Consider the following 16,823-nt stretch of genomic DNA (forward strand, 5'->3'; position numbering starts at 1 on the left):
GTGAACAGATGTGCACCCGTACACTTCCATTCGCACAGCAAGCACATTCATTTGCAAGGCGGGATTTCACTGGAGTAGGGCCGCGGCTTAACTGATCACTGGCTACTGCCGTGCGAACATGTCTGATTCGGACCCTTAGTACATACTACTATGCATCATTATTGCTTATGTGGATCCTCCTATAAGACAGGGCACTCCCTGGGGCCAAGGAGCTGACAAGGAAACAACTAGCAACTGCTCTGTCCAAGACCTGCCCCACTCATCCACACTCCTGACTTGCTTACATTTCAAGCTACTTCCTCATACAATATTTTCCTCATTGCGTCCAATCCTTCCAGCGTTCCCTGAAAACGCACGTCTCTGATTGTACTAGTATGCCATATGGCCCATATGTGGTATTTGTCCTCATATACAGTATCAAGCTCATTTACTTATGGATTGGAAACGTGTGAGTATTGCTTTCTTACCACTTTGTCTGTTAATGCGCAGTCATGTTTCATTAGTGTTTATTCCCAATTGTAGTCTTGCGCTGCATAGATAAATAGCATTATACCTCTATTTATAGTTGACATGACTGTTGTAGCATTGTTTTAGCTATTCCTTTAACCTTCGACCATTCCTGTGACACTCACAAAATATCTGACATTACTGCAACAAATAAATTAGCCTCATAATGATAACCTGTTACCCAAAGCTTGATTCAAATGCCCCTTAAGATATTAATCCACTACCCGTTAAAAGGAACTACTGCCACACTATGTGGAGGCCGCTGACCAACCACATTCCTGGCACCCTTGGCTATGGAGGTATTTTCCCCATTACACCAGACTTCTCTTTGCATAGGTTTACCCAGGTTCAGCTCTTACTGAAAGTTCCCATTCTCTTTAACATGTCCTATAATCTACCCCACGATTTATCACTGCCTGTACCTGCTTTTTCAGATGTTCCAGGCATGTCCCCCTTCACTTCTAAATCACAGCTCCTATCGCTTTTTTCAAATGGGAAGCAAAAAAAAATTCAGACTCTTACTACAGTTGTGCCATTTTTGTTAATGTGGCTCTGTAACTATTGTAGCTATGTCTTAGACTGAGTGCGTTGCAAAGTCAACTAATAGAATGTAATTACATTTAATGCAGTAGCCTTTCCCTATAAACATTGCACTCATCTTCGTGACCACTCCGCAGGTCAATGTTGCTGGTTACAGTCCTTGCCTGACTTTTGTTTTCAGTGACATTTATATTAATCATCTATCAGTGCTTTGTAAACATCATATCACAGAGGTTCGTGCGTCACTTTTCAGCACAGCTGCAAACCTAAACATTGGCAGGAAAATGATCAGCTCAGTGCAGCAGCCCCCAAGCGTCTCGTAAAGCAGATATGACTTAGAGTAGAGAGGTATGAATCAGACCCAGTATTTAGAAAGAAGCGAATAAATATTATATACGGACACAGCTGCTCGGCACATTCTAGACAGACATACAGTATCATGTCTGCAGTGTTTTGTACTGGGTGGACAGTCTTCATAAACTCATTTGTCTCCATGACTTTGTAGGTCAGTGTTCCCCATCTAAATGCACGTTGTGGTGAAGACTGAATCCTGCTGTTCGCCAGCAATCACCTCCCTTGCATACTGCTGTTTCTACAAGAGCAGCAGAAGGGCATGTTTCTAGGACATATGTGCAATGTCAGGAGTTGGCTGTTTGTCAGAGCATCTGTATCATGCTTGTCTGACCTCTTCCATGTTTTTCTTCCTAGCAATCGGACCAGCTTTATCTCCCCAGAAAGTGACTGCATTAGCTCAGCACATATCTTTGCCAGTTCTGTCTCGGGAGAAGAGGAGGAGTCCTATATTCCAATGGTAATTGTCTTCTGCATACGCTGGCTGTATAACACGCAGAAGAGACTGTCTGAGAGGTTGTACAGAGGATATAGTGTAGGACATGTTGTTAATGTATTAGGAACATCACAATATTGGGCTGATTTCCAAGTGATCTCTACGGAAGGTGTGATCACTAGTGTCAACTTCTAAATAAAATTAAATTACTTATTAATATTAATTGTTATTTTGCTACTTAAGACACGGGACTGTTTAATAGAACATTGCCAAGAGAAAGTGAAACACAATATGGGAGGAATTTATTTACCCACATCATTTGTTGTGGCTAATTGATCCCTGCGTTGCCATGAAATCAACATTTAACGGGGATTTTGTTATGCAGGCGAAAATAATCTTAGATATTCCACCTCATTTTCGCAATAGTTGTCGTGAAAACGCATAGGTTTGTAAGCTTACCACAGATTATGTTTTTGAACAAAAAATGTTAAATGTATCCGATGAAATAACAACAGGGAATAATTGAATTAGAAGGAGAATTTTTTTTTTTAGATAAAGTGGGGGAAAAAATATCAGGGCTGGAATTTCCCTCTAAATCTGCTAAGGTTTAATCCGTTATTGCATTTCGTTAGCCTGACAACAAGGACCTGTTGAAAGCTGATTTCTAATTGGTCGCTTTTCTCCCACAATTTCCTGAAGACATATAGGGTGGCATTGTCGTGGCTCCCTGAACAGAAGGCAACTCTCCCGCATTTCTGTAAAGTGGGCAGAGCTGGTAGTTTGATGATGCAATTGCATCATTGCTGTTCTTTACCCGGTGATAGAGTGCCACAATTCGCAGAATGCAGGGGGAAAATACCAGAATGACACATTTATTAGCGCCACACCATGTTACTTATACCTTGCCCAGACCCTCATAGGACCTCCCGGAGGTGGTGGACAGAAGTTGGTAAGTATGCTTTAATGGAATGACATTACACTAGTTATTTGCAGAGAGCTATATAGTTTTACAGCTGTAAAGGCCCATACACACTGGGCGATTTTGAGCTGAAAGCCGCTCAAAACAGCCTGTTTGAGCGGCTTTCAGCTCAAAGCCACTCAGTGTGTATGCCCCGGCGATAAGCGGTGAACGCTGCTGCGCGCTCCCGCATCGTCGCCGGGAAAGCCGCTCATCTGCTGGTATTACCTGCAGATGAACGGCGTTGAGGACGGCTTTGCATAGCGCTGCACTAAGTAAAGCCATCCTCTCCCTGCTGACAGTGCCGTACCAGTGTGTATGCACTGAGTGGCTTTCCCCCCAGCAACGACAGCGGTCATCGCTGTCCATACACGCTGGGCAGAATCGCCCAGTGTGTATGGACCTTAAGTTACTGCAGATTTTGGTTACTTGCTAATCAAGATCTTGAATAATACTTTCTATTATTATTTCTGAACTATAAATATGCTCATAGAACAGTTCATAGCCATCTGCATGTACATTTGGATTTTCATTATATTTGCATACCATATAAACAGAATGATAGTTCAGTACATTTTGTTTTTGCATTTCTACAATGGGTTAATTATCCTGCTGTTTTCACCATCTGTCTCCCCTTAATTATAGCATCTCAAAATAGTATGTTATGTCATAGAAAGCATTACCATGCAGATAAATACATTCCCTGTACATTCCAGCTGAATATTGTCATAATGGGCTGTCTGTTATGTCAAAAAGTTATTTCTATATAATAATAATATTATCAACAACAATCAATAAGTATAAACTAAAATAAAGAGTGCAACATTAATGAGTTATAATGTATTTGGAGTGAGTTTGAGATTAACTGCAAATTGTGCAAGTTTAATTAAAACATACAAAGGCTCCCTGGGCGCCTTCACCTAATGCACTGCAACATGAGAGATTCACATCCGACATACTGGGCCGGATTTAAGGCCTGATTCAGATCCCATTGCCAAGTGTGAAAATCGCCCGAAACATGATGTCATATGCAGCCGCTGCAACCCAGAACATGGCGGCCTGCATCTAGGTTTGCAGCCAGAGGGCAGCCGGTAATGTGCGACCGCCCTAGCCTGTGCTGGGCACCCCACCGCAGCCTAGTGCCGCCACTTGCAGTTTTGCAAGTTTGAATCAAACCCCTAATACGGTGTGAATCCGGCGGCAGTTCGGTACACCGGACAAACTCTCTCTCTCTTTTTTTTTAAATGCAGTCATTTACAGGGCATGGTTTTGCCAAGTCCGGCCAGCATCCCGCCCGGCTGCCGAACTATGACACTATTACATCTGGCCCCATGTGTCTATACAGAATATTACAATTTGCCATTTATATATAGTACATTTCACCCATCTGTAGCTTATATTAAGATTCTTTACATCCAGAAACGTATTGATTTGTGTACAACCATGAACATTTAACAGACACCCTGTATGCACTCAATTCATACAGAGTAACATAATGGACCAAATATAATAGGGTGTGAGAATCAGAAGTGAGAGATTTCGGGAGAGTTTTCATATTTAGCGGAAATCCATTACATTGCGAAATCAACCTGGTTTTGCCGTGTAGATTATTGCCACTTTTCAAAAAAATTAGAAACCGCTCCCAAAATCTCTCACTTTCTGATTGTAACACCCTATTACATTTGTCCCAAAATGTTTTTCACCTTAACCTCAAAGGTTATGTTGGTGACATTCAGCATTATACAGAATTGTATAATAGTTTTAGTTTCTGCTATTCATGTACGGGCACCGAGAGACTTGTGCGGGCCCAGGGTGTGAGGAAGAGGGGGGTATGTGACAACTGGAAGAGGCCAGTAGTCCAAGCTCTGATAATTGTAACCCTCCCCCACTGCCACCTCAAAATATAATGATAAAATAGGATTTTCTGTATAGCATTTGCATAGTACTAGATCCAAATATGATTTTAAGTATCCAATGTTATTGACCAAATTAGCTGTGAGTAAATAATTGTATTATGCACCCATGAAAAGCAGTCTGAGAATTATACGGAGATGGGAGGGATTAAACAGTGAGCAGCTGCTGACCTACGGCTGTCAGGCTGGAAATATTCCTAAATCCCAGGGTCATATGAGAGGTGAGAAGGATAATCCGTGGAATTTTATGAATGTTCCATTTGGAAATCATGCAAATAGTCTTCTATCTAGATCATAATGCAAGAGAATGAAGAAGTCTATTGAAGGCCGGGGCTTCCAGGAGTTCTGTTCATCCTTGGGCGTAGGGGGCATTGATAAGTGTCATTGTGTCATTTTACAAGCTGTGTTGTCCACTGAGGTGGACGTGGTGACCCAGACTCTAGGGGCAGGGGTCAGAGGGTTGACGCTATGAAGGTCGACCAGGAAAGGTCGACAGGGTTTATGGTAGTGAGACATTGGAACGCCCAGCATTTCATGGGCACTCCCATGCAAATGCGGGCGGGACACAGTGTGCCGGGAGCGTCTGTAGTCACATGACGTCAGCTGCCCGCCCTGCTTTAGTCCCGGCGCCCGCAAGTAAGTCTCCATTGACTTATATTTGCGAGCCCAGGAGAAATCATTAGATGGTCACCAATCATCAAATGATTTCTCCTGCTGCGGGCACATTATCCCCTCACATGGTTGCAAGGGGGGGGGGGGCGGGTATTCACCGGGACGGGCACTCTGGGACTTGCGCAGATTTCTTAAGCTCAGTGATGTGATAAAGTGTCTGGTTTTTATCACCGGCCAATCAGCTCCTATCTGTCATTTTTCAAACACACCCTGTAACTTCACATTTAGGAGCTGATTGGCCGATGATCAAAACCAGGCAATTCATCACTTCACCAAGCTTAAGAAATCTGCCCCTGAGTAAGCTGCAATCTGCACAGAATCATGCCCATAGCTCCCTGTTTAAACCACTTACTTGCATCTGCTCATTGCCAATAAAACCTTTGTTACTGGTTCCAGTGTCAGCAGCTCTGCTTCCCTACCCGCTGCACACTCCGTTCCTGAGTATTGCAGTTACTAGCTTTGTGTTTCAAGTCTCCTGTTGGGTTCTGCATTTTGCATAGAGCTCAGCACTATTTTATCTTCACCAGTGAGTAAATCTCTGCCTGCAGTGTGCACTCCCTGTAATGGGCCCACACACAGGGCCACAGTCAGGCATTTTCTGAGCTATTTTACTAAATCACTCAGAAAATGCCTGAAAACGCATGTGGGTGATTTAAATGCGCGGAGCAGCCGTTCTGAATCTGCCCACGATTCTGAACGGCCCGTAAGATAATTAAGTGCAGTCACTCAGAAGGTCCTGCACATCTCCCGCGTGTGTGGTGCAGGCACATGAGCAGGGCCTTCTTCTGAGCAGGCGATGCAGCACTCCTGACACCCCCTCCCCCACCTGCAGAACATCCGACCCCCCACCTGCAGCCAAGAGCCTGATGCTGGGACAGCTCAAGAGCCTGGTGCTGGTCCCTAAAATGCAGGGGACCAGTGTTCCCTCTAAGCTGTGCGCACGTGCGCGCGCACACACCTTGATGAACGTGCGCACAGACATTACAACTGAGCGCACAAAGCAGCAGTGGTCCCTTTTTGCAGTTGTGGACTCAATTAATGTGTGTTTCACCCATAAACTACATTGTGTACTGTATTTTGAATGTTTAAATGTTTAATATCATTTTGAAGTAAAGTTAACCCAAATGCTGAACGTCATTTTCCAGTTAAATATAAGTGACGCACAAAAATGTAAGTTTCATTCCAAAGTTGCACAGCCAAAATCTTTAGCCGCACACAGCCTTCGTAAAATTAGAGGGAACATTGCAGGGGACCCCCACTCACTTTGTTCCTCGTATTTTTCTATTATAGACAAATGAAGATGACACTCCCCCAGGCTTTATTCCAACCCAATATTTAAATTTTTATATATATTTTTTCCCCCTGAAGTCGCCTAAAAATTTCTGTGAGAGATAATAAAATCTCTCATGCTGAATCTCCCATTATGAATCTCTGGCACAAGTCTCTCCATGTGTAGGGCCCTTAACTGTTTTGTTCAGTGCACAATCTGCAGTGCAAGTCCAGAAGCATCACCTCAGCTAGTAAAGACCACATGTCTCTACTGTAGCTTGCAAAACTTGTGCATATATCACTGCTGGCCTGTGCAATTCCAGTCTGCTATCAATGCCATATCCTGTACTAACATTTCACTCGCTAGGCCAGATGCATTAAGCTTCAAAAGTGATAAAATGGAGAGTGATAACAACCAGCCAATCAGCTTCCATGTCACAGACTGTGTTTGAAAAATGTCAGGCAGGAGCTGATTGGTTGTGGTTTATCACTTAGTGCATCTGGCCTACTATCTGCATTTATTCCCTGTTTGTAGTGCACAGCCAGTACCTGTGTCTCTTACCTACTGTACAGAGTGCACAACCTATGCCAGTGTGTGAATATCATTCATCCATCTGCAGGATGTCAAAAATAAAAAAAAGTAATGACTCCATGAAGCAAAAATATATCCAGAACTAATTACGGTTATGTCCTGAAGTCATGCGCTCTGGAACTTACCAGCATGCTGCCATACCCAAGGTACCCGCTGCCATCAGTGTTCCTCTGGCATGCACCCCACAGGCTTTCCACCATATTACCTGTGGTCAGCTGTTTCTCCAATGTCAGGTCCCATATCAGTCAGCTGATTCTCTTCACGAGCACAGAATGGGGAAACATGACTTGCCATTTCTCCAGCAAATTGCCAAAGCAAGGATGCTACTTCAGCTGCATTGTTAGGCTCCAGACACCTATGTTTAGATTATGTTCACAGAATCTTTGTCTCATTTTATTGGAGAACTACATGTTGCAGCATGCTCCTGTATTTCCTTTGTGTCACTTACTGCAGTCTTCAGCTATTCCAACTAGTGACTGCAGTAAGCTTTTTCCCTGTATCCCTCTTTCCATTCCAACTTTTCCAGTCCTCTCCATAAGCAGTTTTCAATTCCAGCCTGATCAAGTTCCATTCCAGACAGTTTAAGTTTGATTCCAGCAAACTCCCCAGCTAGTTCCTATCCTAAATCTATTCCAAACCTGATTTTTGCAGTAGTCAGTTTTGTTCCACCACAGGAACCCTGTTCTCAGCTCTCCTGCCCATCTAGCTTCCAGCACAGCCGAATCACCTAGTGTCATAAGACACAAGAATCTCCTGATGTGACAATGACAGACCAATAATATACCATAAGTATTTATAACATCACATTCCCATTCCTTTTTATATACACTGGTAATGCTGTTGTGTTTATGTGCTATATTTATAATTATAATATATGTTTTTTTTACTATATTGTCTCAAAAAGTTGTGCTAACAATATATTTTATTTTCTTGTAAAGGAACATCGACAAGGGGCATCCCCTAGCAGTGGAAGTTTCCCATGGCCTAGGAAGTCCAACCTCGACTATCTTGCATTAGATTTTAACTCTGCATCTCCATCTCCGGTGCAAAAGGTAGGACCTGCCTGAGAGAATAAGCTGCCTTGCTTCTTTAGTTACAGAAGTTTTCTTCTTTAGTTAGTGGAGTAATCCCTTCTTTCCATTGGTCTAAACTTATTCAGCCTAAGGGCATGCTACTAAAACTCTGGTTACACATGGTTCTTAAGGGGTGTACACACAGTGAGATTTAGATCTTCCAGTTTTCTCCTGCTTAGATACTGCCCCTAAAGCCCTGTACACATGATGAGATATTGGCTATTGTCCAATTTTGACTAAGCAATTTTGAGAGAGATTGTGGCTAGATGAACTGGAGATTTTGGGGGGTATTCAATGTCAGGGGAACGGCTGTCGAGCAAGCTCGACAGCCGTGCCCCTGTTCCGTTCTCGCTTTGCTCAACTTGAGCTCGGCGGTCGGGATTCAATATCCCGGCCGCCGAGCGGCGAGAAAGGGGCGTGGCCGCAAGTTGAGGATGGAAATAGACAACCTCCGGCCGGGAGCTCGCCTATTTCCGGGTTTTCTCGGCAGAACGAGCCCGACAGCTTGTGATGTTGGGCTCGTTCTGCGGAGAACCCCTGTTCAATGCTGTTGGGGAAGACAGCATTGAATTGGGCCCCGCAGCCATCTCCCCCATCGGGAGATGGCTGCGGGAGCACAACAAAGATTGAATACCCCCTTTTGACTAAGAAATTTTGTCTAAGTAATGATAGTCTATGATCTAGTCAAAATTGCCTTGCCTGCACAGTCTATTTATGCTAAGCAATCTAAGCTAGACAATTTTGACTAAGCAGGAGAAAAACTGGGAGATTTTGGCTAACCATCTAGGAGATTTTGACTATCTATTTACTATAATACCAAAATCTCACCATGTACACACCTCTTAAGTCAGTATCTCCTTGCATAGATAATGGGTGTACACAATGAGCGATTTTTGCTAGTGAGCGACTTTAACTAAGCTATTTTGACTAAGCGATTTGACTAGATACAACAGCGATTTTGACTAAATGCACCAGAGCTTTTGACTAAGCGATTTTGTCTATGGGTGATTTTGACTATACTAGAATTGCAGATCACCTAGTGAATATCTCCCTCAGCAGTGAATACCAGCGATTTTGACTAGACAGCCAGCGATCTAATAAAAATATTCTTGCCTGGCAACTCTTATTTACCAAGCGATATTATAGGGAGATTTGTCTAACCTTGACAGAGATCTTTACTAACCTTCTAAGCAATTTTGACTATGTAGTCAAAATCACTTAGAAGGATCGCTCCGTGTGTACACCCCTATAGACTGCAGGCAAGGCAACTTTTTACTAGATCATAGACTGTCATCAGTTACACCCCATTCACACTGCAAAAAACAACCCAGGTGGATCCCGCGTTGTTGCCGGGTAGATCTGGATCCATGTGCAGTGTGAAATGGCCATGTTGCTCTGGGTAATATTGCTTCTTTTCGTTTTTAGAAGCTTTAGTAATTTTACCCTTGAAGACTAGAAATTCTCCAATGTCTAATAGTTTTCAGTAGTTCTTTTTCTTGTGTGAGGAGGCCATGCTTAGACATTGCTCTGGGGCCTTGGGTCTGTAGCTATACCACACCTATACCACAGGACAATAGGTCCAGTTATTATAAGTTGCTAAGGCAAGAGCCTGTATAGCGGAGATGGATTTTCCATAAGGCAACCTTGGTGCGTGTCTAGGGGCCCCATAATGATATCCTACCATCCAAAATGTTCCCAGATCAGCATTGTGAGGCTATCGTGTGACGTTGTGACAATCACATTGACCTGCGCACACTGCCAAAGTCTTCATAGGATCAAAAATATTTGGACACACAACATGGCTTCATCCACTGTGTATGTGGTTAGTTTACTTTAAATGTTCCAATTCAGATATGTATGCAGCTGAGCATTTATGGGTAGACTGAGTACACACCAAGGTACTCTACTGATAATGCCTGCAATCAGCAGCAGAAATATAGTGCTAGGGATGTTTGGAGGGCCCCAAACCAGTATCTTGCCTAGGGCCCCATGAAGTTTAAATCCACCTCTACTTTATTTTATAGTATTATTTAAGAAATGCGCTTGATTGTAAAAAGAACCAAACCCTGAATGTTGTCTTCTAAGGGACTAATTTAATTAGCAGCAATAAGACGATGTACGACTGCACCCATATCGGTCTCTCACGGTAGGTTCAAGATTACTCTACGGGTTGCCAGGAAAAACTAGCGTTCTTGTCATTTCAGACTGGCACAATGTGGGCAAGCTTCTAATTTAATTGCCCCCCAAAATGTACAGTATGTTACGAAGTAGCATGATCAAAAAACTGAAAAATAAAACACTATCAATCTTACAGTACCTTGAAGTCTTTAATGAATGCCTCCCGTGCTTTGAAGATTGGAATGTAACTCGTTGTTTCTTTATCCGCAGAAACCTTTCCTGTCTGAAGAGCAGAAAGTGGATTATGTACAGGTGGATGAGAAGAAGACTTTAGCTCTACAGAGCACTAAACAAGAGTGGTCTGACGAGAGACAATCAAAAGTATAAAGAAGTTCATTTGAAGTTTTTTATGTTTTGCACTAGACTATTACATTTTGATATAGCAGCTAAAAGGACATTTTTTCTTTATCGCTGAGTTTTCAGTCTGAAGGGGAAAAAATAAAAGCCAAGGGACAAACTATTTATTTCCACAACTAGTGCGTTAAGATTTGTATGACAGGCAACTTGTCTTAGCAATGACTGTATGCATGACTGTAACAACCGGAAGTACTTGTTGTGAGGACTTCAGCAGGTGGCGGAATATATATATATGTTTTTAAAGCATACACATCACCAATGTATTTCTGATAAGCCATAAGAAATCTTGAAAGATATTCTGTAATAATGTTCTTCCTCCAGAGTGAAACAACCATATTCCCCTTATGCAGAATTGTATCGTAGTCCGCATTCGCCATTTTGGTGTAGAGCAGGTGCAATAATTTCCAAAGTTTTTATATGTTTATACTATTAGTGGCACTGTGGTTTGTGCACTGCACTCTATTCTACGGAATGTATTTTTTTTAAGCTTCTTACCTTCATAAGAAGCAAAAAATGGCAGCACTGTGTTGGATGTATAGAAAATTACGTATAGAATTTTAGTATGTTAAAAAAAAAAAAAGCACTGAAACTCTTAAAATAACTGAATACAGATTGTATTATAGGGCTTGATAGTTGCAATCTTTAGTGTATAGTGTAGTGGATAAGGATATCTCTACAAGTGTAAATAACACAATTAGTATAGTAAGTAAGATGTACACTGTAATTCTCTCCTGAGAATGTGGTTTTGTTAACAGGCACTTGTAAATAGTCAACTAACTGTTTAAATTGTATGAAATTTCCTTTTAAAACAGTACAACCCAAATGAGATTAAAAATATACGTGGGATTTTGCACATATGTTTATAGCCACAATTTATAACTAAGGCCCCCATGTAGCAGGGCATTGTCTATGTTACCCAAGACTGACAACATGATGTGTGGAGAGAGACACACGTGACGGCCCACTCATGTCAATCTGTTAGCTGAGCACATTCATACACTACGTTCTGCTCTGTCCCATACTCATGCAGGGATGGAAAATGATCTTCTCTCCCAGGGCTAGATGTACTAAGCTTGATAAGTAATAAAATGGAGAGTGATAAACCACCAGCCAATCAGCTCCTACCTGCCATGTCACAGGCTGGGTTTGAAAAATGATAGGAAGGAGCTAATTGGTTGGTGGTTTATCACTCTCCATTTTATCACTTTGCAAGCTTAGTACATCTGGCCCCCAGTTAGGAAATATTTTTCTGCTTAATAGTACTGATAGTGGAGATGGCTTGGAACCTTAACAAGTTTCTTAGATTAATCCACGTGGTAGTTGTAAATGAGGCATTATAAGTACCTGTGCAAAATAATATATCTATATTATCATTTAATTTGTATGGTTTGAAAAGGAAGAGACATATATATATATATATATATATATATATATATATATATATATATATATATATATATATATATATATATATATATCTCCGGGAATGCATAAAATGGAAAATAAAAAGGGTTGTAGATTATTCTACACTCGGTGTACATATTTTCATAACATTGTTTTTCCTCTGTTATTAAAATGATATTAACATTGTGCTCTTATTATCGGTGCTTAACTTAAGCTCTGTTGTAGCTTATTGGGCCATGTTCAGTAGCACAAATCACCCCCGCTCTGCCTGCGCACTATCCAAGCCTTACCACCCCTGGATGTGCCCATAACGGGGCAACTTGAGGCAGCTGTCTAAAGTCCCATACACACTGAGCAGCTTTCAGCTCAAAGCCGCGCAGTGTGTATGCCCCAACGATGAGCGTTAAGCGCTGCTGAGCTCTCCCGCATCATCCCCGGGAAAGCAAAGCTGTTCATCTGCTGGTATTACCAGCAGATGAGCGGCTTTGAGGACAGCCCAGTGTGTATGGACCTTTATGCAGCAAGGTTCGGGGGCAGCAAGATAGAGTCAATTACCAATGATTACTATGACGATACAGCTAAACACGGTGCAATATGACAATATTTTCATTCAGAAAGCACATAATTCTTATATATTTGTGTATAGTAGTTTTAGTAAGATTGCCGGTTCTGCCTGAGTTGCCCTTTATCCGAAGTATACTATTGCTTGTTAATGATAAAAGCATTCTATACTTAGGCATGACTGTTTGGCCACTAGATAGCACCATTAGCATTGCAGTATTAGGATATATGTTATTATTTTGTCAGATCAAGCAGGCAGAATAACATTGTCCATCCATAACTACGAAGGTAACTGTGGATAAAGTTACATGTCCATGTGTTTATTTTGAAAATTCTTAGAAACTGGTGACAGTCTATTTATATTCTGCGACATGTTACTAATTTCAAGGGCTGGACCACTGGACCCCGCTGGGTTTTGGAGTGCTATTGTTATAGTCAATGTGTGTAGATGTTATCGTCTCTATATTTAGCCGCTTTGTTGGCAGAGACTATGAGAAGCTTAAAGTGCAGCTCGAAAAATGTAGGTGAACTAGTCATTATTCCTACTGGGGTTTTTGTTGGGTATTTCAGGTTATTGTATAGCATTAGTGGATGGTAAGGTTTGGATAAATGGATAGTTGCCCTTTTTGGGTACAGATATTTTGTGGGTTATTTAAACAACAAAAATGGAGAGCAGTTTTTTTTTTCTTTGTATAAATACCATGATAAAGTCAATGATACTTAAACTGCAGTGTACTATTTTTATTGTTAGCAAAGTAAAGCAACTGTAAAGAAAATGCTTTTAAACCTCCAAAATAATTTTTTTAAATAACCAAATTCAAAGAATTAAGAGGTTTTATTATGTAATTAATCATTTTGTGACTTTGACTATACCATGATGCAGATACACTTTGCCAGTATGTGCCAAGACATTTAAATAATTTTTTAATTCCCGTAGAAGCTAGGTCACTTATTATACGCCTTTCACGCATAAGACCCTGGAAATACATGGCTATCACTCAGGTCTATGAGCTTGGCCTAAATTGGGTAATTAATCCCAGGCCCCGACTTTTGGTATGTCCTGACTGTTGTAACCCTGGCCCGTTTTTGGTCTGCTCACCTGTTTATCGGCAAGCGGGATTCAATGCCCCGCCTGCCAATCAGCGGAAAGGGGGGGTTTCCACAAAAACGGCCGTGATCACATCAATCCACGCCCATTCTCAGCAAAACGGGCCTGAAAGCTTTTAAAGTCAAATTCTGACGGAGATGCCTTTTCACTGCTGTCAGAAAAAAAAACAGCATTAAATAGGCGCCCGCCTCTATTTGCCCCGACAGAAATAGCAGGGGGGGGGGATTGAATACCACCTTAAGGCTCCCATTCACACTAAGTGAAAAACCCTAGAAATTCCTGGGTTGGATGCATTCACACTAAACCCTGGATTTTTGTATGTCTGAGACAAAACTACCACGTACAAAGTCCTGGGTTCCCGACCCTTTAACAGGGTCAGACTAAGACCCATGGAACCTGTTTTTCTGGGTAATGAAAGGTGCATAGAGAGCCAGCTCACACAGCCTCAAAAATCTACAGTCTCAATGGGCCCATAAACCAGCGGGGTGATCCTCAGATCTGCCAACCTGTTGGATGCCAAGCTCTACCTACTGGATGCACCAATCAATGATTGGCGATCCATCGTCAGATCTGGGAAATTAAGCATGCAAAAAAAATCCTGATTCCACATTTCCCGTGGGGAACAGGAATTTTACACGTGTAGTATCCTCGATCCCCCAATGTGACCATGAGAAGATTGGGGGATTGCCCTAATACACTGCAGGTGTATGGGCACCTTTAGGCAGGATTTCCCTGGTGGAGTTGTCCAAATACAATGGTAAATAGCTTACAACTTCTGACTATATCCTCACACTAATACAGGAACGAGCACTAGAATTTCTGACCAAAGGAGATATCGGCACACATCTATACAATGCGGCCGTTTCTGACCACATTGAAGCCTGTAATAGTCGGATTTCTAAGAAGTCGAATCTGCATAATTGAAAACGTCCACTGGATTGTCGAATCCGTGGCTGTTTTCGGACAAATGCGTGCGGATTTCGACAATCCATGTGTATTCCGCCATTTGGAACATAGAATGCCGACGGTCGGATTGACCTTGAGCTGTTGAAAACGTTCCCACAGTCTGAATTAAACATTGAATACCGATAGTCGAATTGACCATGTTTCCGTCTGTTGGAATTGTTCTGTCAGTCTGAATCAAACACTGAACCTCCTTAATGTTAATAAATTAATTGTGTTACTTTGTAGAGATTTGTAAGATTTGCTTTGAAGCATTTCCTGTTGAACATTTGAATTTGTGCTGAAGCAGTACTTGCTGTAGTTTCCCTGGAACCAAATATGATGTTATATGATAGTCATATGACATTGTGCAATGCGTTGCTGAAACTTTTACCAACTGTCAGTATAACTACCTCCTGTTTGTTCTGCTTTACATGCCAGATATGTAGAGCTTTTCATACGGAAGTCTATGCTAATAACAATGTCTTGATACATTCCATGACTGTGTGTACAGTGTTCACATTGTATGGTCTGCACCATGTTAACCCTAGTTAGAAGCTGTATTGATCTAGCTGCCAAGATTCTGGCAGGAGAGACTAACACGAATATCGTGTTGATCTCTATCTGATTTAGAAAGGTGCAGAATTTCTGAAATATGAAAGACTTGTGTATCTCTTTAGTGACGCTGTCACACACAGATGAGGCAGGCATTTGGTTCCCTCTATTGATACTAAGGAACTAGTGACATCATTAAGATAACAGGCGTTTCCTTAATATTGGTTTAGCCAACAAAATGGGTGCTTCTTCTGTGAGTCTGGTAACAAACACACTTTTAGGGCCAAATGTAATAGCCTGCAGGTTTTGGAAAGTGCAGTATTTTAGCTTTTTTTAACCACGAGATTTCAAGAAGTACTGTTCTATTTTAAAGACAAAACCAACCTGATTTGACCTTTTAAGAAAGAAAATTGCTGCTTTAAATCTTGTTGCTAAGTATGTGGACACATCTCTAGATCATGGTGTTGCCAACAGTCCATAATTTCCTGGTACAGTCCCATCTTTTGTTCTTGCCTGTTCTTTCTTCCTGGGAGAGTTCCTTTATTTTGATTTAACCGCATAATAAAATCCCCAACTTTGTGCAGGTTGCCTGTCACTCTAACGATTACAATTTTTTATACTGGCTGAGAAGGTGTATTTTTAAAGCAAACAAATATATAATAATCAATTGCAGTAATCGTGAAGAGCTACTGTATGATAGTAAAACTCATTTAAAATATTGTCAGTTATATGTTGGTTCTCATAAATTCATTTTGAGATTGATCTGTGAATTTTGAGACACTTAAGAACCTGTAAAAGCTCAATTTCAACTGTCCTATTATTCTGTATTTCGCTTCCATCTGATTGAGAATCACATTCATAGCATAGATTAACAACTAATTTCCAGAATAAGTAAATATATAACCAGTTTGTGGGTACAGACCGTTTTTACTGTTTCCTATGATTTGACTTTTTTGTGTGTGTGTGTATGTGTGTGTGTATATATATATATATATATATATATATATATATATATATATATATATATATATATATATATATATGAGTGTATATATGTATGTATGTGTGTGTGTGTGTATATATATATATATATATATATATATATATATATATATACTGTAAGGTCAATTGGATTTTTAGTGGAGCTTCATCACTGGTGCCTTACTCTGTACAAATCAAGATGCTAAGGAATATTGGGGCAGATGTATTAAGCCTTAACAAGAGATACATTCAATGGTGATGAAGAGAGATAAATGTCCAGCCAATCACCTGCTAACTGCCATGTTACAGGCTGTGTTTGAAAAAAGCCAGTAAGGAGCTGATTGGCTGGACATTTATCTCTATTTGTCGCCCTTGCATTTATCTCTTGTTAAGGCTTAATACAGTACATCTGCCCCATAATGCTTT

The 16,823-nt window shown here is 41.2% G+C and overlaps 1 protein-coding gene across 4 annotated transcripts in view; it reads left to right on the forward strand.

The window, feature by feature from the left end:
• GAB3 (GRB2 associated binding protein 3) overlaps nucleotides 1–12,252 on the forward strand; it is a 117,389-nt gene extending 105,137 nt beyond the window's left edge. For all 4 annotated transcript variants that reach the window (XM_083159339.1, XM_083159341.1, XM_083159342.1 and 1 more), the window contains 3 exons: nucleotides 1,756–1,858; nucleotides 8,177–8,290; nucleotides 10,700–12,252. In XM_083159339.1, coding sequence (XP_083015465.1) covers nucleotides 1,756–1,858; nucleotides 8,177–8,290; nucleotides 10,700–10,816 — 334 coding nt within the window. In that variant the 3' untranslated portion in view covers nucleotides 10,817–12,252. The remainder of the gene's footprint in view (nucleotides 1–1,755; nucleotides 1,859–8,176; nucleotides 8,291–10,699) is intronic.
• Nucleotides 12,253–16,823: the final 4,571 nt, after the last annotated feature.

This window comes from Crinia signifera, chromosome 9, assembly GCF_055691185.1.
Source record: "Crinia signifera chromosome 9, ASM5569118v1, whole genome shotgun sequence".
Taxonomy (NCBI): Eukaryota; Metazoa; Chordata; class Amphibia; order Anura; family Myobatrachidae; genus Crinia; species Crinia signifera.